The sequence below is a fragment of the Pipistrellus hanaki genome (genome assembly GCF_964339955.1).
Source record: "Pipistrellus hanaki genome assembly, chromosome: 18".
In the NCBI taxonomy this organism is placed as follows: domain Eukaryota; kingdom Metazoa; phylum Chordata; class Mammalia; order Chiroptera; family Vespertilionidae; genus Pipistrellus; species Pipistrellus hanaki.
In genome coordinates, this window is record NC_140520.1 from 19424059 (window position 1) to 19447598 (window position 23540).

Sequence of the window (23540 nt, forward strand, 5' to 3'; positions counted from 1 at the left end):
CTTGTAGAGTTTGTGAATATTTGTTATTGTGCCCTTTCAAATTTTTACAAACTTTTCATTTTTAAAGTTCATAGGCAAATGTTGGATTAATATTCTAAACCAGTTTTGATAAGAATATCAAAATATCAGACTTGATGCCTTTTATTAAATTTCTTCGTACCATAGACATAGCTACCTATTTTTAAAACTTTTTATGAATGAAGGCAGCATTTCCCCCTCTCCTCTCCTTATTTTCCTGATGAAACAGAGATCAAATATACTGAAACTATCCATATACTGAGTGTGGTACAAAGGGATTGAATTAGAATTTGAAGTTTTAAGCCATCATGCTGGAATAAAATGGTGAATTCTTAGAATTTTTTTTAAGTCAGTAATTGAAGGATATCCCTCTGCAGGATGGTACTTATAAGTTGAGTTTGAAGTTCATGACTGGGCTTTTAAATTTGGAATTAATTAAAAACAATAATTTTATTTGTATTTAATAAGTTGATATCTAATCTAAGGTTTACCTTAATAATAAGACTAACTATTCTTGAGTAAAAGTAATAAAGCAATAATGCATACATATGAAGGCTAGCACTACTTCTGGACAACTTACTCAGTTGTTAGTCTCCCGACAGTCTCAGCTACCTCATAGATATAGAAATATTGAGGGAAAGAAGAGACCTTTACCGAACAAATTGCAGTCACCAAACCTATGCACTGAGCTCTTGAGGAGAGTTTAAACATTCCCAAGTCCTCACCTAGATGACTGTTTGAAAAATAACTATCAGAACACACTGTTTGCAGAGTCATAAGAAACAATCTGAATCCACTTAGGATAAAGGCAAATAGCCTTACATTCATAATAGCCCTATGGGTAACATTACATTACAGATGGATGGTGCATAGTGCAGTAATTGATGTTGATAATAATGATCTTGAATCATCAAGAAAAAGTGAGGTTATATTTGTTGTGCTGGACTTTTAAAAAGTGGGACTGTATAATATTGTATGATATATATCCAGTGAGAATATTTAAAATTTTGAAGATATGTGATGCTTATAAAACTTATCAGAAAAATCTGGTTTGTAAAGTACCTGTTCCTTGGTAATGCTGGATAAATAATTTATATTCTTTAAAGAGAATCATAATATGCTGGCTAAATGAGGCACTGTAGTACGTGGCTGTCTGTGGACGTACATTATATTTTTTAAATTTACATATAACATCAATAGCTAATGTGACTTACTTATATCACTTAAATGTATCGCCAGTAAGAAGTATGTGTAGTTTTTAGACTAATACAAAATACTTCCATAATGTATGCTATGGTGGACTCTCTGAATACAGAAAACTAGTACAAAAAGGAACCAAACCTTGAGATACTTAACTGTAAGTTATTTACACAGTATCACAAAGGAGATCATTTCCATGTTAAATTTATGAAGGGGCAGAAGTGAGATTTAAGCACAAGTACTTGTGGTTCTGAGGTTCAAGTGTCTTTACTATGATGAACAGCAGGTTCACTGCTCATTAGATGAACCCAAAAAGGACCTAGTAGTGGATTCCCCAAAAGGTCTTTTTTTCTCATATTAACATACTCAGGCTTACTGAAAGTAGAACAGATGAAATAGATTTTAGCAAGCTTTGACTAAAATTATTGACACTGACACACTTATCAAATGCTTACTTTGAGCAAAGTATTGGTGATTCACCAATTATTGATACTTTCTTGGCACTCTGCTTGGTAGTAGGGAAACAGAAATGGATACAGAAATTTCCACTCCCAGAGTACATATAGTCTAGTAGCAAGAGACAGAAAAAGGACCAGATTCATAAGGAGGTAGATAAGCATGGTGGCATGAGTGTTTAACATTGTATTGTGTAAACTAAGGCTTTGCCAAGGAACCAGGATTTGAACTGAGTTTCCAAGGCTGAATGAAAATAATTGACAAGGGGAGAGAGTAAACCAGACTGAGGGAACAACATTTTGGAAAGATACACTTTATACAGTAACTGATGCTTTCAGGGAATATGAAAAGTGTTCAGTGAGGCGGGAATCAAAAGTATATAGGTAAAAATGGCAAGAGAGAAGGCTGGGAAGGTAAGTTGGGACAAGGCTGTGAGTGGATTTGTTTGTCAAGTTTAAATTTTGCTGGCTGCTGAAACATTAGGTATTTGTTTATTGAAATATTTGTCCTTGCTCAAAAGCTAAATCAAGTTTATAAATACTGTGAAGTATTGGTAAATTACTTGACTCTTCTCCAAGCGACTCTTTTTCCTCTTGATAACACTCAATGAGTGATGGGTGAGGGGCTATCATTGTGTTGAGGGCCAGCCCAGCACCCACCTCTGGCTACCAGCGGACACTGCTGATAGTTCTAGAGTAGGGTTTAGCATCAGGGAGATCCAAGAGAAGCCAATGGGTAAGAGTTGCTTATATCCTGCTCATTGCTGCTAGATGAGGCAGAAAGGAGCCAAGGAATAACTATAGCAGTGAGGCCACATCAGGTAAGCCTAAACCTTTGTATGTCCTCCCCACTCCCTCAAATTTATATTTTTATATAAATGTGTTCATGTATATTCCTTACTTAGTCTAAGCCATCTTTTTGTGCATGTAGTAGGCAGCAAAGTCAGTAAGCTTAAAAATAAGGACATACAAAATGAAAAAGGGAACTTATATGGACATGTGAACATATATAAGGCAATAACTTGTTTTTTAGGAATGTTTAAATGTATTTGTATTTTAATTTTAGCCATAAGAAAAAGCAGCGATTTGCAGGATAGCTGTTCTTTTCTTCCTCCATTCTCACCCAATATTTCTTCACCTTAATTCCAATTGTAATTATAGTTGACCCTTGAACAATGAGAGGGCTTAGGGGAACCCACCATCCCAGCAGTCGAAAATTTGCGTATAATTTGTCAGACCTCTTCATACGTGGATTCCCAACTATAGATCGAAAATAGTATTTGTCAGTCTTTGTACCTCATTAGATAATAAATATCTCCTTTACTCATCTTTGTTGCTACCCCAATGCCTAACACAGAATCTTACACATAGTAGATTCTCAACAATAATTGTGAATGCACAAAATATGTGTGAATTATTGAAGGACAAGAATAGAGTATCTCTACACATATTCTCTTGGTATTACTGGTGATGTCTCAAAATAGATTACTAAACTATTTAATAACCACTAAGGGATCATTTGGAATAAATGAGTGTACCTGTTACAGAATATATTTTTCCTCAACAGAGAGAGAATTGAATTTGTATTTGGAGTTCAGGGCTATGATATTTTATGTGTAGAGGATATGCTGTATCTACTTACATTGATTAGGAAGTGAAATTAGATAGATTTCTTTAATGACTTGTTTCTACGGCTATTTCTTTGAGCTCTTTTGGTGTCATACATATACATAAACTCACAGTGTTTCTACAGATCTGAGTTTTGACTGTTAGATTCTTCAAGAACAATTTTAATCATTAGAATAGTTCTTGCCTCTTTTTAGAGGTCCTATTTTTCATTTTTTCTTTAATATCCTGGTAGATTTTTTTGGTCATATTTGTCATACTTGTGTTTTCCTTTAAGATATCCATTCTATGTTTCATACATTGTTAAAACTACATTTAAATATTATAAGTGTTGTTAGGAAGAAATGAGTAAACTACTGAAAAATTATTTAGGTACGTACTTATAATTTAATTCAGAATGGGAAAATAATCATGTCTTGCAATTGTATGTGTTTGTTTCACTTGCCTTAGTTTTTGGAACAGCCTCCTTTCTTGAATATTCTTTTTATAAAGTGACTATTGATATTTATGACTTTTTTTTATCACTTCTCTGTACAAGATGCCATCAATTTAGTTTTGGCTAAGAGAAGGCTGCTTATGTTCCGGGCCAGGTGCTGGATGTAGTGTTCTCATTTCCATAACACAATGGTCTGTGTTGGCCTTCCATGTGAATATAACACAATGCAGTTGCAGCTGCTTCATTCGTATTAGCTTTGAGCTTGGCTCTGAAAGAATTCAGGCACTAAAATATACGCCAAGACAACCAGAAAGCATAGTTGAACTAAAGCAGTAGCTGACTATTTCTTTGTTACCTTCTTGTGTTCTTGTCACAGAGACACCTGAGCATTCCCAATCAGATACATGGACTAGATACAAAAGACTGTCAAAGATGAAACCTTTGCATAGTTTTAGGGAGAAAGTAAAGCTTTGGAATAATAAATGTAGACTAAGTTAAATTCCTACATAAACAGAAATGTCACATCCTTAAGTTTTGAGATTTTAGGTGCATTGATATTGGTCTCTGTTTTGTGTAGAATCCTGAATGAGACCAATAAAAGCCTCAAGATCTTTGTTTTTCCAGGTTAAAAAAAAAAAAAAAAAGGAAACATAAAGCTTCATGCTCACTTGATAAAGACCAGAAAGTGTTCATTGTCCAAACCAGTGGTTTTCAACTCTGACTAAACCTAAAAAATCACTTAAGGAACTCCACAACAATACTAATGCCTAGAATCCACCTCAGACCACTTAAATGAAAATCTCTGGGCTAGAACCTAATCTTTTGTATTTTTAAAAAACTTCCCAGAAGATTCTAACATGTACCCAGAATTTAGAACTATTTGTCTAAATAGTTAAAATATTAGGAACTCATTTTAGTCACTGTCTTTCTGTAGACATCAGTGTTTTCTTTTGTATGTACCTTCAAGTCTGATATTTTCTCATAGTATGTCTAATATTGCTCACAAATAGATTGCTGCATTGCATATTAGTTACCCTTCTAAGTGTTTGCCACAGTCAATTCAGGTGACTAGTCTACATTTATAAAACATTGCTTTATTGTGGTATGGTGACCTCTGACCAGCCTAAGAATCTCAGCCTCAGGGCTGAAATAATCAGTCTGAATTCATAGTACCCAAGCAATTATACTATTTCAATTTTTGTATTCTCATTGCTATTGTATTCTAGGATCCTTAAAGTTCTTTCTCCTACTGCTTAAATATTCTATATCCATCTTTCTTTCTTATCTTTGCTGATCATCTACATGGAATTAAAATCCATAATAGGATCACCCTGTGGTGATATCTCCTTTAATAAAGGGTATATTTGCATTCATATATGTATGAATATATAAAATATTATTTCATATTCATATTATATTTCTATCAAAATTTTACTACCAGAGGTAAAAGTAATGAATAAACACAGGGATGTCAGAAAAGAAAAAATTATAGTCTAAAGATATTAAATATTAACTATACCTTTAAATCATTTTATAATCAGAATGGGTATAATTTTAAAATCTTTTCATGATAAATGTCCTGGAAAATATAAAATTTGAAGCAGAGAAAAAATGAAAAAAGAATTGATATGACCCCTTAAGTGAAATGGAAAGGACATGATAAATACCTGGAGGAAAAGGGAGCAGGTGTGGCAGGGAATAGTGCCAAGATTCTAAATTTGAAACCCTCCTCAATCTATATTAATAAAAGCATAATATGCTAATTAGACCAGATGTCCTTCCGGATGGAAAAAGGAAGGCTTACTCTTGTATGAATTTCGTGCATCGGGCCTCTAGTGTATGGACATTCCTAGACATGGGTTTGCAGCAGTGCTAACTAGTGGAGAGAGATTCCCGCTTATCCTGCCCAGGAGAGGAGGGCTCTTTGAAAGGGAGGAGGGGACAAGCTCACTAACAGCTCATTCTTATGGGTTGTGTACTATACTCCCCTCTCCTCGAAGCACAGATATTTTTCTTCTCCATTAAAGGAGGCTTAATATTCATTTTACAATTAGAGGTAAACGTTTTCAAGGCATAATGCCTATTTAAGAGAGCTTATAATTAGCCTCTGAGTGAAACTGATATTAGATATTTAGGAAGATAGAAATATGGAAAGGAAACCTTGCCAATTTCTTGATTTTGCTAGGATTAGCTGTACAGAAAGGTATTTTTGTACCTCTCAGCTATACCTTTACTCAGCAAGGTATAGCCATTGCTGGTAAACAGTAATACTCCTGAGTTCCCTTTCTAGCATCAGTCCCTTTCATTCTATTCAATAGTACCAGTACCATTCCACTTGATTTTTAAATACTTTATTTATTTTATATTAAACACCTACTAATTTTATTGTAAATGAACTTTATTCCAAGCAGCTTAGTATTTGATTAAGATATTATTTTAATTTTTTGTCAGGCTGTTAATTAGCTATTAAAAGAAAAGGTGCTAAAAGCATTTGAATAGACATTTCTCCAAAGAAGATATACAAATGGCAGCAGAGATATGAAAAGGCACTCAACATAATGAGTCATTAAGGAAATGCTAATCAAAGCTATAGTGTGATACCTCTTTGTACACAGTAGGATGCCTAATCAGCTAGAGAATATACTAAATGTGATCCGTCCATGCAATGGAGTATTATTCCACCATAAAAAGAGTGAAGTGCTAATACATGCTACAACATGGATAAATCTTGAAAACATTATGCATGCTAAATGTTGTATGATTCAGTTTATATGAAATGTCCAGAAAAGGCAAATCTATAGAGAAAGGAAATAGATTAATGGTTGGCAGAAATTGAGAGGGCGTGTAACTGATAATTAGGTACAGGATGTCTTTTGAAGGTGATGAAATGTCTGAAATTAGACTGTTGTGATGGTTATACAACTTTTTGAATATGCAACAATCCCTAAATTGTATACTTTAAAAGGGGGAATTTCATGACATGTATAGTATATCTCAATAAAGTTGTTTGGGGGTTTTCTTTAAGTTCAGGGGCGAAAATAGAAGATGTCTGAATATTTTTTAATATTGATTACAAATTGAAGTGATAATATTTGGGGTATTTTGGGTTAAATAAAATGTATTCAGGTAGTAAACAAGAAAACAAAATAAATTTTATTATATAATGGCTGCTTATTTCCTTTAAGTTTTTTTAGATGCTTATTACTGACATATTGCATATTTGCCTTTTTATGCAAACTACCATAGTTTTGCCTGTTATAAGAAAATTAGTTACATACATTTTTACTCAAGCATATAAACATAAGAAACATGACATTTGGTTTTAAAAGAAGAAAGCAAATTATGGCAGGCCTATAAATATGGAATACTTTTAATTTTTGCCAATTTTCCGACCTGAAGAGTTATTCATATCTTATATAGTACTAGGAGTTAAGTGCACGAATTTGTGTACCTTGAAAGGAACTGTGTGGATTGCCAGGCTGTGGTGGCCACAGGGACAGGTCTCGGCCCATCCTCCATGCCCCTGCCTGACCCCTCCCACCCTGGCCCCTTGTGTTCCAGCAGCCCCGCGCCCCCTGCCGCTACTGCTCCCACATGCTGACAGCGCGGCGATTGGGGCCAGTACCAACATCAGGTGTGAGTGGGGCCGGTACCATCAATGGGTGGGAGCAACAGCTGATGCCCCGATTACCCCTCAGGAGCAGGGGAAGGTGGAGAAGCCCTCAGGGGTGATTGGGGCTGGCAGCAGGTGTGAGCACCAGGCTGGACCATGGTGTATGGAAGCAAAGAATTTTTAGTAACCACCAGAGGCTTGCCCCAGTGACAACAACTGGCACCCTGCCTTGGTCTGGCGCCCCTGCTCACCTGCTCCACCATCTTGCCACGGCCAATGCCTGCCATGTTCCATGCTCTGTTGCCTGCTGCCAATGCCCGCCATGTTCCGCATGTGCCCTCTGGTGGTCAGTCTGACATGTCACACCATTTGGTCTATTTGCATATTAGGGTTTTATAGATAGATAGATAGATAGATAGATAGATAGATACTTTATAATCTCTTTCATAAATTCATGTCTATTAAACTGCTTGACCTTTTTCATTTTGTATGTATTCCATCTCTGCCTCTGCATTCTTAGAAGATGTTTTATATGTTATGTAGGCTAGTTTAGTGGGATAATACTGAGATTTTCCTATTAGAAGGATCTTCTTAATATTGTTTAGGAGTGAAATTAATGATCACCACATCAGGAAATAGAAAGCAATGCTATTTGGGAGAATCTTCTTGTAAACAGTCCTCTGTATTCCATTGACACTTATTTCTTATGTCCCACAGTAATTTAAAATCAGTTCAACCCAAACTATATTCACTTATGTTTTTCCCAAAAACTCCTTTCCCCTGTATTTCTAACTTTGTAGTACTACAAATTTCTGCAGTCCTCAGAGCCAAAAACCTGAAGAGCTATAGTATTCTTTTCTTTTTTTCCTCCCAAATTCAATCATCAGTTGTCTTCAAATTCATCCATTCCGGATCCACTGCCACTCACAGTCTTACTATTATTCGATTATCAGTCTTACTATTATTCCATTGAGCCAGTTCCAGGCCAGCTTCATGAGCATGAGACCAGTACAGCGCACAGGACCTGCTCTCAGAGGGTCCTGTACATGAGGTTTAATGCTCTGTGATTGCCATCTCAAAATTCTTGATTCATCTTTGGGTTTGCATTTTGTAACTGAAGTCCGATGGGACAATGAGCATGTGCAAGGCTCCGTCCCACCTCCTGCTGCCTCCCTGGGATGGAATCTACATTGCCCACATCCCCACCCCTAGAGCCTCAACCAGCCTTCCCTCTCTGCCTCACCTAGCCACGATTGTCACTTTCTGATCCTGGCACAAACTTGGGAAGCACACTCTGTTCTCACCTCAGGGGAAGGGTATGGCAGGCCCTCCTTGCCCCTGCCTGTCAGCATCACTGATATCTGGCAGGTGACCAAAGACCAGAGTTCCATTGGGACAAGCCTCTTGCCCATCCCCAGTCCAGATACCTAGTGACTTGCAGTGACAGCTGTGGAAAGAGAAAAGGCCTGGCTCAATTTCCCTGCCCTGGGCCAGGGCATGGCATGTGGATTTGGTGGCTGGGGAGAGGCAACCTGGCAGCCAGTGGGCCACCTACATAGTGAGTCATGGGCTATTGGGCCCAAGTAGGAAGGTCTGCACTTGCTCTGTGCCCAAGGGAGCCTGGCAATAAATAACAAATTAACAACACCATGGCAGATGGAGGGAGAAATCAAATTGGTGCTTTACTAGGAGCCAAGGGGCAAGGAAGGGATTAACTATTTAAAATTTTATGATTTGGGGGGGTGATAGAAAATTTCTCTGTCTCAATTGTGGTAGTATACATTTGTCAAAACTCATCAAGCTACTCAACTAAAAACAGTGAATTTTGCCTTTGTGTGTTGTATCTACATAAACCTAATGTTTTAAAAGAAGTAATACATTTAAAACATAATACATTAAAGTTAAAAGTCAAAGATTTGAAAAAATGTAATAGGAAAATAATCAAAAGGAACCTGACATTACAGTGCCCTATCAAATAAAAATGAACCTCTAAGACAAAGAGTATTATTAGGGGTAGAGACAGTATGCTAAATATCTTCCATTTGTCCCCCATAGCAAATCTTGACCTAACAATATGTTTATTTTTCTTTAATGATTAACGTATTACATATGTGTCCTTATCCTCCCATTACTATCCCTCACACACTCCCCCACTTATGCCCTCACCTCCCTGGTGTCTGTGTCCATTGGTTAGGCTTATATGCATGCATACAAGTCTTTTGGTTGATCTCTCCCCTTTATCCCTACTCTCCCGTACCTTCCCTCTGAGGTTTGATGGTCTGATCGATGCTTCTCTGTTTCTGGATCTGTTTTGGTTCATCAGTTTATGTTCATTATATTCCACAAATGAATGAGATCATGTGATTTTATCTTTCTCTGACCGGCTTATTTCACTTAGCATAATGCTCTCCAGTTCCATCCATGTTGTTGCAAATGGTAAGAATTCCTTCTTTTTTACCACAGTGTAGTATTCTGTGCCACGCCAGCACAGCCATGGGTTCAGCAAGCCTGAGCAGGGGCGACGAAGAATGGAGAAATGATAGACAAATAGAAAAAGCTGGGTCTAGCTGGATCTTCTGTGCCTGGATGAGGCCACAGAACAGAGCCAGACTGCAAAGCTGATGCTTTATTTATTGTCAGGGACAAATAAGGTAATTTACAATGTTATAAGTTTCACTTGTTTTGGCAGCACTTGCTGCCCTTCCCACAGCCCACTAGCTACCCAGGAAAGATCTAGGGAGCAGTTACAAGATCAAGCTTAATTATGCTTAGAGGTCTGTGCCTTCCAAGCTGGGACTTGTTTGAGGCTTTGCCAGCAGGTCAATCCAAGGCTTAACCCTATAACCTCTTCCTACATTATTCCATTGTGTAGATGTACCACAGTTTTTTAATCCACACATCTGCTGATGGGCACTTAGACTGTTTCCAAATCTTACCTATGGTAAATTATGCTGCTGTGAACATAGGGGTGCATGTATCCTTTCTGATTGGTGTTTCTAGTTTCTTGGGATATATTCCTGGAAGTGGGATCACTGGGTTAAATGGAAGACAACGTTTATTATAATAATATCTGTTATCTATTATAATATACACATATTTTGCTTGTATATTCTAATTTAACCTAATAGAATCAAGATCTGATTAAAGGATGTTTAATATATTAATTTCTGTGTTTTTATATTTTTAAAAGTTTCATAATAAAAGTATCATTTTGCTTAATAAAAGAGAAGCATTGGATGTTTGTCACAAACACACACACACAGAGATTCTGAAGCATCAGCTCTGATCTAGGGAAATAATTTTTATTTATGATAGAACCTTTTCTTTTGATGCTTAAAGTTGCAAAACAAACAAAACAACTCCTATCCAAAACCTGAACACCTCCACTAGGGGAGAAATTACCCACATTGAAACTACTTGTGAACTGTAATGCACCTTGCATCTGTTTGTTATTTTATTATTATTATGACCTAGAGTTTCCCTTCCTGTCTAGATTTCCAATAACTTGAAGATAAACTAAGTAAATAAAATATTATGATTGGAAAATGGAGTTTCCAAAGGGTAATTTTCTGTTATGCTTCCTTTTCCTTTTCCTTGTTAATTTTCTACAATTAAGTTTTGGTCATTTATTGAACATCTACAAGTTCTAAGTTATATTAAGAGATAAAGGAAGGGAATTATTTATATATGACATAGCCCTTCTTCTGGGGTAATTATATCCTTAATGTGAACTGCTAAACTATGTAGAATACATAGAGATTAATTTACTAATTAAACTAAAACATCAAAAGCAAGAATGAAAACAATTCTCACCTGGGTCCTTTCTAGTTGACAAGGTGGCAATACCTTAGTGAGTCATATACCATTTTAAGTAACTATTCAAATTACTTAGTCACCTAAAATTGCACAATCCCTTATGTGGTCACTGATATGAAAGCCTCAGACAGAATTGAAGCAGGGTTCTGCTGCACATCACTCTGGTTTTGTGGGAAAGGTGATGACATGCTTCTCTGCCTCCACTTCACCATGTCTTAAGGGAACAGAAACACTAGGACACGGCAAGTTGGTGTCTTCTCTTATGGCCACCACTGAGGCTTCGGAGCGTGGTTGCCTGGCAGCAGTTTTATTTCCGTTACCAACGATGCCCTGATAGCCAAGTCTTCGGGTGGTGAACAACTTTTGTCATTATCTTCGCATTTACCAAGCTACCGAGAAAGGCAGCATTTGGCTCTTTCTTTTCTGGCAGTTGCTAATTTTAAGCCTTATTTTGACAGAAAAATAGTGAGTACCAACTAATTAAAGTTGTATGAATTGTGATGACACCTTTGTTGTTTAAAATGATAAGCTGTATATCTTTTTAAGAATTGTACTCTTTTTAAGAGTCAGCATTTCAGAGGAGAATTGGATGAGGTAGAATTTCTTTCGAGGTTTATTAGTATTATTTCAGATTAGGTTGGTGTCAATGAGAAGGATGAGATCAGTTCATTTGTAGTCTTTTCCTTTGTTTCCGTTTATGCTGTTGGGTTTTTAAGAGTGTGGATGTTAGGAGCATCCTTTTCTCCTCACATTAACGTAATATATAGACATCATAACTTCAGGTAAAAGAAAGAGAAGCATCTTCCTCTTGGCATCTATTTTTAAATTTTATATTTGGATTTTTTTCTCTCAGTGTCCATATAAATATAAAAAGAATATCAACAGGGTTTCAATTTAGTTTAATTATGCAGATAGGAGTCCTAGGGACACATTTTTCTTAAGTTGGTTGTCACACTAGTGGATTTTTTGTTTATTCATATTTTTTAACATACTGCATTTCTGCTTCTTTGTGGTATATAACTCTATAATAAGATATGTGTAGAAATTAAAGTATACATGGGGAAGATACATTATATCATAATATAATGGATAGAAATTAATTAAATGTGTAGAAATTAAAGGGGGAAGATACATTATAATAGAGTATTTGAAGAAGAATTAGAATGTGTCATCAGTTAAATAGTGTTACATATTGGAAAGCACCTGGCCAGTTCTTGATACCCAGGAAAGCTTCAAAAAATTCGTTCAGTCAACAAATATTGATAGGACATTTATACTGTACCAGGTACCACTATAGGCATTGGCATACATCACTGAATAAAACAGCCAAAACTCCCAGCTACTGTGGAACTTCTAGTTTCCTTCCCTTCCTTTGTGGGGTAGTTTCTGGGAGGAAAAATTGTGATTTCACCCAGCCTATTCAGTAGTCTCACCCTAGATTCACATTCAGTTAATACTTACAAATACCCATTTTTTGTTACTTTAAAGGTACTTTTGTATTCAGTTATCTTATTCTTTGGAATGGTGCTATGAAAAGGGATTTTTTAAGTTCTCATTTTACAAATAAGGAATCAGAAACTTAGAAATTGGAGCCAGGATTTGAAGCCACACTTTCTGATTCAGAGCCCCCTGTTCTTTCTATTATGGTACTTGTAGCAAAAACCACATGATGGCTTTTATTCATTCCACTGTCTGTTTTGTTTCAGTTCTGCAAACATTTGTAGAACTGAATGCCAGATCTCAGACCTGTTCTGGGAATGCAAAGAGTGTTTAGTCCCTGCCCTGAGGAGTTCAGGGTTTAGCAGGGAAGACTGTTGGCATATAAGTAGGCATGCAGTGTGCTATGCTAAGTGTAAGGCTAGTGCTATTTATAGATTCTTGGAAGCACAGAGGAGGGGCACCTAATCTAGAACAGGGTTAGGACATGTCCAAAAAGACACACTGGAGGAGATCATCCATGAGCTGAGTCTGAAAGAGTAACTTAGCCAAGGACAAGGGAGGAAATATGAGCAACAGCAGAAATGAATGGTGAATGTAGAGAAGTGTATAGGCTTTTAGAGTTGCCAGAGTGTAAAGCATGAAGCAAGAAATGGCCAGGGATCAGGCTAGCGTGGTTAGTAGAAACCAAATGAAACCATATGCTACAGACAGAACTTTACCAGGACCACTTGTATAGGTATCTTTAAACCAGTTATCCGCCCAGTCCAGTCAGCTATAGCCAGAGCAGAAGAATTGCAAAGCATAGTGACTTGTACTTAAGGAATTGCTCAGAAGGGGACCATTGGGAAAACGGGCATGTCATACACTGTGAGGTCTCCCAGAGTAGGTAATGTTGCTCAGTGCATAGTTGGTCCAGGACAGACGCCTGGTCTAGCTTGGAGATAGTAAATTTTTTTCTATTATGTTTGCCTATGTGGTCTTCCTGAATGGGTTAGGCATGGGATTAGAATTTAAACATTAGTCCAGTTTTTTATTTTGGGTAGCTGATCATTACAAGATTGGAGGTTGTTAGTTAATAAATAGCTTCAAATGATTGACCATGAAGTCCAGGTTGGATAGAAAACAGGGACAGGGAAAAATGGTGTGGTCAAGAGACTGGAGGTTTCTGTGAAGTTGAAGAGCAGATGTATTGGAAGAAATATATGGTTAGGAAGAAAAGTCAAAGGTGAATATTACTCCTAAAGATGTCTGAGGTGGAGATTCTCTGAATGATGATAAGATCTAGGTTATGGCTCTAGGAGTGGGTGGCTAGAGAGGAGGATAAGGATTTTGGAGTCAAGGAATTATGAAGTTATGATAGTAGATGGATCACTACCTGGTTATTTACTAGTATGGTGTTAGGAGTCAAGAGATGGAACTATTGCAAACCTGGGGCTAACGTCCTTAATGATTAAAGGAAATTGAAGGAGAGATTAATTCATGAGAACAGCAAAGAATAATAAAGGATACTAAATCAAGATGGTATAAACCTCAAGAATATGCTTTATTTCAAACCAGAATTTTATGGAATAAAATTATCTTATGAAATAATAAATTGATTCCAAACTATTATTTTATGGAATAATGGTTTGAAAGCTGTCATAGTAAGCTTGGAAAACCCCAACACCCCAGCCTGGGTACCACTAAATATTGAACAAAGGATAATGAAAAACTTCCATCAAATAGGGTTCTAAGCTAAATTGTATTCTCAGGTGAAAACCATGTTTCAGTCATGTCAAGAAGATGAAGAAAAAAAAAAAGAATTTTACATAGCATACACTATTATCTCTGTGGAATATCATGGCTATTTTAAAATTTCCTTTATCTGTGTTCCACAAATTACCATAATTTCATGTGTATAGTTATCATATATTTATTGAACACTAACTAAAATTTAGACACTGTGGTAGAAATTAGATAGCTCTATACTTACCCTCAAAAGTTTAAAGGACAATGGAAGCAATAATTATACATTAATAGCTGGATAAACTTCCTTTCTAATCTTATTTTCCACTATCCTAATCATATGCCAGCCAGACTTAATCTATAATACTAAATGTATACCCTGTGGGTTCTTACCTCCATGCCATTTCTCATGCTGTATTCCTTGGCACCCCCAAACCCAAATTCAATCTACCTTTCGGATCTAGCATATTCCATTTTCCCATATAACTTTCACTTATTTCTCCAGATGATGTAATCTCTTTTTTCTCTGAATTCCTAAAATCATTTCCTATGTACCTCTCTAAAATAACACATTGTTTCATCACTTCTAAGATGCACATTTTTTTTCACTGTTTAACATCTTTGTAGATTACTATTTTAAGATATGCTCTGTCATCAACATTCTCAAAAGAATACAGGATGATAGTCTATGAAAAAACATGAATGACAACTCCTCTGAGTCAAACAGTAGCTCAGAGAATGAAGAATTAGGACTACCTTAACTAATTTATTTTGTGTATATCCTTTTTAAAAAAAAAAAAAAAGTTTTTATTGATTTCAGAGAGGAAAGGAGAGGGAGAGAGAAAAAGAAACATAAATGATGAGAATCATTGATTGGCTGTCTCCTGCATATCCCCCACAACTAGGGATTGAGCCCGAAACCCAGCCATGTGCCCTTGGCTGGAATTGAACCTGGGACCCCTTCAGTCTTCAGGCTGATGCTCTATCCACTGACCCAAATCTGCTAGGGCCAACAAATTCTTTATTGAAAGACCATTATTTACTAGGTGCTAAGACTAGGAAGATGTTCTAGGAACTTAGATAGTTTGGTGTAAAGTAGCAGGAGGCAAGCAGGGGCCAAATCCTATAAAGGACTTTGTTCTTTTGAAGTTTAGATACTTCAGTGGTTTCATAAATGATACTTATTTCATTTTAAAATAGTTTCTCTACATTTGAAACTTAATTTTACAAATATATCCAACTTGATATAGACCAAGTTTTAACACTTTTGAGACCACAACATGTTATTCTGTACTAATTACTTAATCTTTTTTTTAAATCCCTCAATGCACCAAATAACTTCTCACCTCAGGGCCTTTGTATATGCTGCTCTCTCTCTCTCTCTCTCTCTCTCTCTCTCTCTCTTTTTTTTTTTTTCTTCTTTAATTTAGTTCAGAAAATTGCTGGATCCTATTTCTATTGAAATTGTTGACACCATCTTCTATATCTTTCTGTATTATGTTGTTATGTTTTTAAAATATATTGTTAGAATTAGTTTTTCTACTATTGCTAGTATAGAAATTAAGAAATAAGAAATGAAATGCTATCAAAAAGTTTAATTATCCCAATTATGATAGAAGAAAAAAAAAAGTGATCTCATTATCAGGTGGTTTCAAGCAACTGTTATTTACAAATTAAAAAATTAAATGCTGAGCTCTGTTTCTGGTCTTCATTTTAAAAATCTGAATAGCGTTTGCAAAGGTAGTGCAGAAGAATTTGGAGACAGCAGGGTTCCCTCCTAGTTCCCTCCCATCACCTCTGCCTTTTTGTTCCAGGGGTTCTTCAGCAAGCGCCTGAAAGGCTCCATCAAGAGGACCAAAAGCCAATCAAAGCTTGACAGAAACACGAGCTTTCGGCTTCCATCTCTTCGCAATACAGATGACAGGTAGGAAATTAACTTGCTTAAAACAGAAAAAGTGGTTTTACAGTGGGGTGTGTTTTTTTTGTTTGTTTGTTTTTTATAAGACATGTTGGCCATCTGTAACTTTGCATCAAGAACAATTGGAAATATCCAATACAAAACTTATTTTTTGTCTTGCTCATATTAAAGCAAGGTCTAAAATATTGACTCAAATACCTAGCCAGTTTAAGAATCTTAAAATATTGGAGAATGTATGGGTACATAGTACTGTTTTATAGAATCAAGTTCTACTGGTCAGAGATATGGTTTGTGTTTTTTTGTTTTGTTTTGTGTTTGTTTTTTTTTGTAGAATGATGGTGATGATGATAGCTAACATTTTTATGGGCACTGTACCAAATGCTTTATATACATTTTCTTGTTTAATCTTTATACTAATCCTATAAGATATGAAGTTAACCTCTTATAATCCTACTAGAGGCCTGATGGACAAAATTTGTGCAAGGGGCCTGGCCCTCGCAGCCATGACCACTGCAGCTTGCCCTTGCTCTTGCAGCCCCGGCTTCTTCTGGAAGGTCGCCCGGCTGTTCAGTCTGATTAGCATATTACACTTTTATTATTATAGATAAGTGACAAAAATGGTATTTGAACTTTGGCAGTTTGGCTTCAGGGTCCACACTCTTCACTGCTATGTTTTCCTTGTCCAGCATATGGATTAGGTCTTACTGCTTTTCAGTGGCGTCTGGAAGACATGTATGAAAAGGAAGCCTGGATTTCAATAATTAGAACTACCAGCTTGAGTAAACTCCAAATGCATAGCTCACTAATGATAACAACCTTCCAAAATCATTGAATGTGTGTTAGGATGGGTACATTTTTAATACTTTATATTTCATCATTATTAAATAAAATCTAGATAACACTTATTGTATCTTGACACATCATCACCATCATCAGTATTTATTGAATACTGACTATGTGCCAAACTTTTTTAGTGTAGTTTCTCATGTGACACAACCCTAAGTACTACTATTACTATCCTCACTTTTACAGATGAGGACCTAAGGCAAAAATTATGATATTGAGACACTTGCCCAAAGTCACATTTGAACTCACATCTGCCTTTCATATTTGATACTCTTATTTATACTTGGGTTTCTTTTGTTTCAGTAAATCCATTGTTTTCAATTAACTGCAAAACAAACTTCAAACATATGGATTATAATCTCTGCAATAGCAAATTATAGATTTACCAGAAAGAATCACTCTCCTTTTGTAGAGGAAGAAATGTGTCTCCCATAGTGAGTTGATAAGAACTACTGCTTTATCTACTTTCCTTATCTCTGAAGTACATTAGAGGTGTTCTGTGAAATTTGCAAGTCTATTCAATTTGCAGTGTAATTGTATTGTTCATTATCTCTATTATACCTTTGTATTAAGGTAATCTTAAAAAAACTGATTTTTTTCTCCTCATATCTTTTCCTTAGTTCCTATTATTCTGCAGCTTTTATCATTATAAGAATTTAAATTATTTTATAAATATTTTAATAAAAGGGAATGACAATTTTTTTCAGAATATTGGGTTGGTTTTTTTTTAAGAATAAGGAGTTTGTCCAGCAACTAAAACAATTCAATAGCTAGCTTTGCAGCATCCTGTGTAAATGAGGGAGACAAGGAGATAGATTTTACATGAGGTATGCTTTATTTTTTTAAATTTGCACTAAATATCACTTTCTTATTTTTAAACAGATGCTCTCTTCTATTACATTTTGCTTTAGGTAACCTATAGGAATTCTTGGATTGAATTACCAAAAGATTATTCTCTAGAGTTTCTTATATCACTGCTTTGTAGTTGGTGCATAAGAAAAAGAACAGCCAAAACCGGTTTGGCTCAGTGGATAGGGTGTCGGCCTGTGGACTGAAAGGTCCTAGGTTCGATTCCGGTCAAGGGCATGTACCTTGGTTGCATGGGGGGGTGTGCAGGAAGCAGCTAAACATCGATTTTTCTAACTATTGATGTTTCTAACTCTCTATCCCTAATTCTCTATTCCTATCCCTTCCTCTCTGTAAAAAATCAATAAGATATATTTTTTTAAAAGAAAAAGAACATATGTCACCCCAAGCACTTATACATCAGGGTTTATAGCAACATTATTAATAAAAGCCAAAAAGTAGTGATGACCCAAATGTCCACCAACTGATGAATGAATTAAAAAACACAGGATATTCATACAGTACAATATGATATGGCCATAAAAAGGAATGAGGTACTGATACATGGTACGACATTGGTAAACTTTGAAAACTGTATGCTAAGTGAATGAAGCCAGTCACAAAAGACCATATATTATATGATTCCAATTATATGAAATATCCAGAATAGGCAAATCTTTAAAATATTTAGAGACAGTAGATTAATGATTGCTAGAGGCTGGAGATATGTGGGACAGAGGGTGATAAATGAGGAATGACTGCTAATGGACGTGAGGTTTATTTTTGGAGTGATGAAAATGTTTTAAGTGTAGATTGTGGTGATAATTCCACAACTCTGAGTATACTGAAATACACTTTGAATGGGTAGTTTTATGGTATGTGAATTATATCTCAATAAAGATGGTAAATTGTTTTTTTAAAGAGCTAGCCAGGAAGTACTTTACTATGAGCCTCATTAGTCTGTAAGCTCCACTCCAGCAAACAAAGCTTGCATTGAGCTTTTTAGTGCATTACTCTTAAATAAAAACAGATAGCCAAGATTATCCAGATATTGGAGGAAAGACTCCAACATGAAAGACAAATAAATAAGAGGAAGGAAAAAGAACCCAAACGAAACAGAGACAATATATAGAGCCAAAAACAACTTCAGAACATAGTGAATATTTTCAAAAGATAAGATTGTGTATCTGTGAGACAATAGCAAGAAGGAACACTAATGAAATAGGGAAGAGAGCTTGGAAATTAAAAACACAAAAGCTACAGTCCTATCCCTCTCCCAGAAAGTAGAACAGAAAATGAGAAAAATCAACCCAGAAGATTCTAGTAAAAGAGAACATAGAAAAATTTTGGAGAGGAGATTGTTAAAGAAATAGTACAAGGAAATTTCCTAAAACAAGAAAACATAAAAGTCCACATTGGAAATAGCACTAAATTCCCAGTACAGGGAATGAAAAAAAGACATTCCCCTCCCACAAACACACACACACACACACACACACACACACACACACACAAACATACATACACATCACTTCACATCATCATGAATTGTCAGAACACTGAGACTTAAAAAATATCTTAAAAGCTTCTAGAAAGAAAAAGTAGATTACATATGAATAGAAATATTGAGAAACAGAAGTCAGTGGAGCAATGTCTGCAAAATTCTGAGTGGTAGGTAGTTATTTTCAGTCCAATATTCCAAACACAGGGCAGTCCTTGAATGTGAGACTTAGAAGGCAGGAGTTGGTTATGTAAGCAACGGGAAACCTTTAAACATTTAACCTAATCAGAATTGTGCTATGTATGGTCTAATCGAGCAGTGGAATTTCAAATGACTTCGTTTGCAGAAACTAAGTTTGGGAGGCCAGTTAGCAAAAAGCTATTTGTAAGAAATAATGAAAGCTCTGAAGAGGGTAGTGGCAATGGGAATGAAGAGGCAGAGACAAGATAGGAGGAACATTTTAGAGGCAAAATCAATAGGATGTCACAAAGTCATTATTGTTCCAAAGCCATCTAATCAGATAAAAGCTGGTAAAGTGATTTCCTAGAATCAATATTGGCAGCGTTTTCACATTAAAGCCATGTTATGTGGAAGAGTATTGGGATAGGAGAAGACTCTGCTATTTCTGCCTTTTATTCAAATATACTTTGAAAATTTTGAAAAACTAGGAAATATTGAAAAACGGTGGTCAACTACACTGTCAGGCATTCCAGGATTCCAAATGCCTGTCAGGTTGCCAACTTTACTCTGGAAGTGCTGCTTAACTCCACCAGTCTTGAAGTAAAGATAAAGCACATGTAGAATTTTCTCACCCTCTTCTAATGTCCCTCAAATAAAAACCTTCAAAGTAATATTCTCTATTCTGAGGCTTACTGACAAAGCTTGTTTGTTCTTTGTCAGGAGATACCTAAAACTGAGTGTAGTGTTCTTGAGCTTCTCCTATTTAGATCTATTGTTTAAAGTTTTTATTTTGAATTTATCTACTCAAAATAAGTTGTAAAAAAATAGTACATAGGTTGCAAACCTTTTCTCCCTGCTTCCCCAGTAGTGATATCTTATAATTGTATGCATATCAAAACTAGGTAAGTAGTATGGGTATAAAACTATTAACTAGGTTACAGATATTTATAAGTTTTCTCCAATTTTTTGTATGCACTCATTTGTGTGCCAAAAGCCAAAAAGTAGTGATTGCCCCAACATCCATCAACTGATGAATTAAAAAACAGTTCTCTGCAGTTTTATCTTATGTATACATTGATAATCTATACACTACCACAATTAAGGTACAGAGTTGTTCCTTATCCAGAAAGAACTCCTGCTGCCCCTTTATAGTCATACCCGCCTCTCCCACCCTTCCCTGTCTCCTAGCAACCACTAATTTTTTTTCTTTTTAATATATTTTCATTGAAGGTAAAGAAGAGAGATAGAAACATCAATGATGAGAGTCATTAATTGGCTGCCTCCTGCATGCTCCCCACTGGGGATCAAGCCCAAAACCTGGGCATCTGCCCTTGACTGGAATCAAACCTGGAACCCCTCAGTCCTCAGGCTGACGCTCTATCCACTGAGCCAAACCAGCCAGGGCATAATTTTTTATTTTATTTTATTTTTTTACATTTCTATAGGTTTATTTCAAGAATGTTATATAAATGGAATCATATAGTGTGAACCACTTAAGATTGGCTTTTTCTTTTTTCTTTTTTTTCTTTTTCACTAAATAGAATGCCCTTGAAATCCATCCAAGTGGTTGTATCTATCAATAGTTTTGTTCCTTGTGTTGCTGGCTAGTATTCACTGTATGGATGTATCAGAGCTGGTTAAACCATTCACCCACTGAAGAACATTTGAGTTGTTTCTAGTTTTTACCTATTATTAATAAAATTGCTGTGAATAGTTGTAAACACATGTTTTCCTTTCTCTGGTATTAATACACAAAGATGTAATTGCTGGGTTGTATGGTAAGTACATGTTTAGGTTTATAAGAAACTATCAAACTATTTTCTGGAGTACCTGTACTATTTTACATTCCTACCATCAACGTTTATGGGGTTTTTTTTGGTGTCCCAAGAGATTTTCACCTATGTTTTCTTCTAAAATTTAGAAGTTTTATGATTTTTAGCTTTTGTTCAGTCTAAGATATTAATCGAAATTGCAAAGTTGCTCCTGCCAAGACAGTTATAGGGAGTCTGTCTTTCATTGCTTTTTTTTCATCTACTCATAACATAGTGCCTAGCATATCGCACACCTAGTAATTATTTATGAATAGTTGGATTCATGCATATATTCACTTATTTAGCTAAACTAGAAACTAATGGGAAAGCAAATAGTCAAGGATTTAGGAATGATTAACAAGTAAATGTCATTGAACTCCATCAATTTTTCCTTCGTTTACCTAACTCTTTTAACCCATACTTAATTTTATGACAATAATGAGATTAAAAGTCTAACAAAATTCAGAAAAAGAAAGAAAAATTAGTAGTCTTTTCACTCACCCTTTAAATACCAAGTATGTTCATTGAGTTGCTTTATGAATGTGGTTTGGTTTAGTTTCATGGGTGTTTTTTAATTCAATATAGTTGTGTTTACATTAAATTGTTTAGTAGGCATAGTAGAGTTTATTCCATTTGTAATTTAAGGACAAAAAGGAATATGGTACAATTTCTATAAAGAGATTGTCATATTGGAGGCTAGTTGAATTTTTTGCCCTCCAGAACATGTTTTAACATTTATAATCTTCTCTTCCTTCTGTGTCCAAGTTCATTGTATGTATATGTGTATTTGTACAAAAATACCTTAAATGTCATTTTTGTCTATGATGATATATTTCCTTCCCATGTGTTTGTTCATTTTAAGTGACAACTCAGGCTGACAAGTATCCTTTTTTACCATTACCAGCTGGGCTCATTAGACCATCCTGTCTAGAGGCAGAGAACAGGGAGAAGGAAGATCAGGAGTGTGTTAGGTTTCCGTAAATAGCTTTTTGTGTGGCTGGTTGTGTGGGTTTCTTTTAAGCTAACATAAAAGCAGTGAGTAATATAAGCAGTGGGGACTGGCTTTAACTGCAGCAGGTACCCAGTGCAGCTAGAAGGACTTTCTTTTTTTTTCTTTTTTTCTTTTTTTTGACACACAAATAGAACTCTGGTGAATGAACTTTAATTTCTTTCTCCTTTAATTCATGAACGGAAACCTTTGGCATTGTGGTGTAGGAAAGGATCTGCTTTTACAAACAAAACATCAATTGGATGTTTTCCTGGATACCAGGTTTGAAAAACAATTGAAATTGGGAAACAAGTAAAGCTACAGTTTTCCCAAAGTGAGATCACAGATGCATTTTTTTAAAAAATGATTAGACCCTGTGTAAATTTGCTGGTGTTAGGATAACTAAATTTTATTAATTACTATCTGGGAAATTTTCAGGTGAGGCAAACTGTCTTGAATGTAAGTATATATTGTTTCACCCACTTATGGCTGAGCTCTCTCTTCAAGAACTCAGTGGCAAAATATGGAGTCAGGACTGCCAAGCCAAGCAGAAATTCACCTGCACCAGAGTACAGGATTTTGTGTGGCAATAAGCATTTTTAATGAAAAGTTTCCCAAGTTTGGAGCTGAATCTAAACATGTGGCAGATTGAGCTAGCACATGCAAGCACTATTGGTGCTTCAGGGGAAATCTGGCTTTTTAAAAAATTGGATTGTTAAGCTGAGTAAAATCCAGCTGTGTTTTACTTAACACTGTACTAATCAAAGTTAAGTTGACTCCTTTTTCTTCATCATCACTGTATTCAATGGTGTTGGCACCTCATACCTCACCCCTTCACATTTGTCTTTTAAGACTCATTTCAGATATGCATGTGTGTTAAAGCAATATAATAATCACGTCCTGTAGTAAGTAATGGAAAGCCTCTCCAGCCTGTAGTTTATCTCTTAAAGAGGTCAGAAGCTGCAGGTAATCTTCATTTGCAAAGCAGTTAGATTTTTAACCCTTAACATCTCACATTGCTAGAGGGAGGTCTTAGACAAAAATCAAGAACTACTAAGAACTAATATCACTTCTGGAAAGCAATTTCATGAAAGCGAGAAACAGTTAAATTGGAGCCCTGA

At 35.8% G+C, this 23540-nt stretch overlaps 1 protein-coding gene across 6 annotated transcripts in view; it reads left to right on the forward strand.

Moving 5' to 3' along the window:
* RASAL2 (RAS protein activator like 2) overlaps positions 1 to 23540 on the forward strand; it is a 227431-nt gene that overhangs the window by 167371 nt on the left and 36520 nt on the right. For all 6 annotated transcript variants that reach the window (XM_084866956.1, XM_084866957.1, XM_084866958.1 and 3 more), the window contains one exon: positions 16144 to 16253. In XM_084866956.1, coding sequence (XP_084723082.1) covers positions 16144 to 16253 — 110 coding nt within the window. The remainder of the gene's footprint in view (positions 1 to 16143; positions 16254 to 23540) is intronic.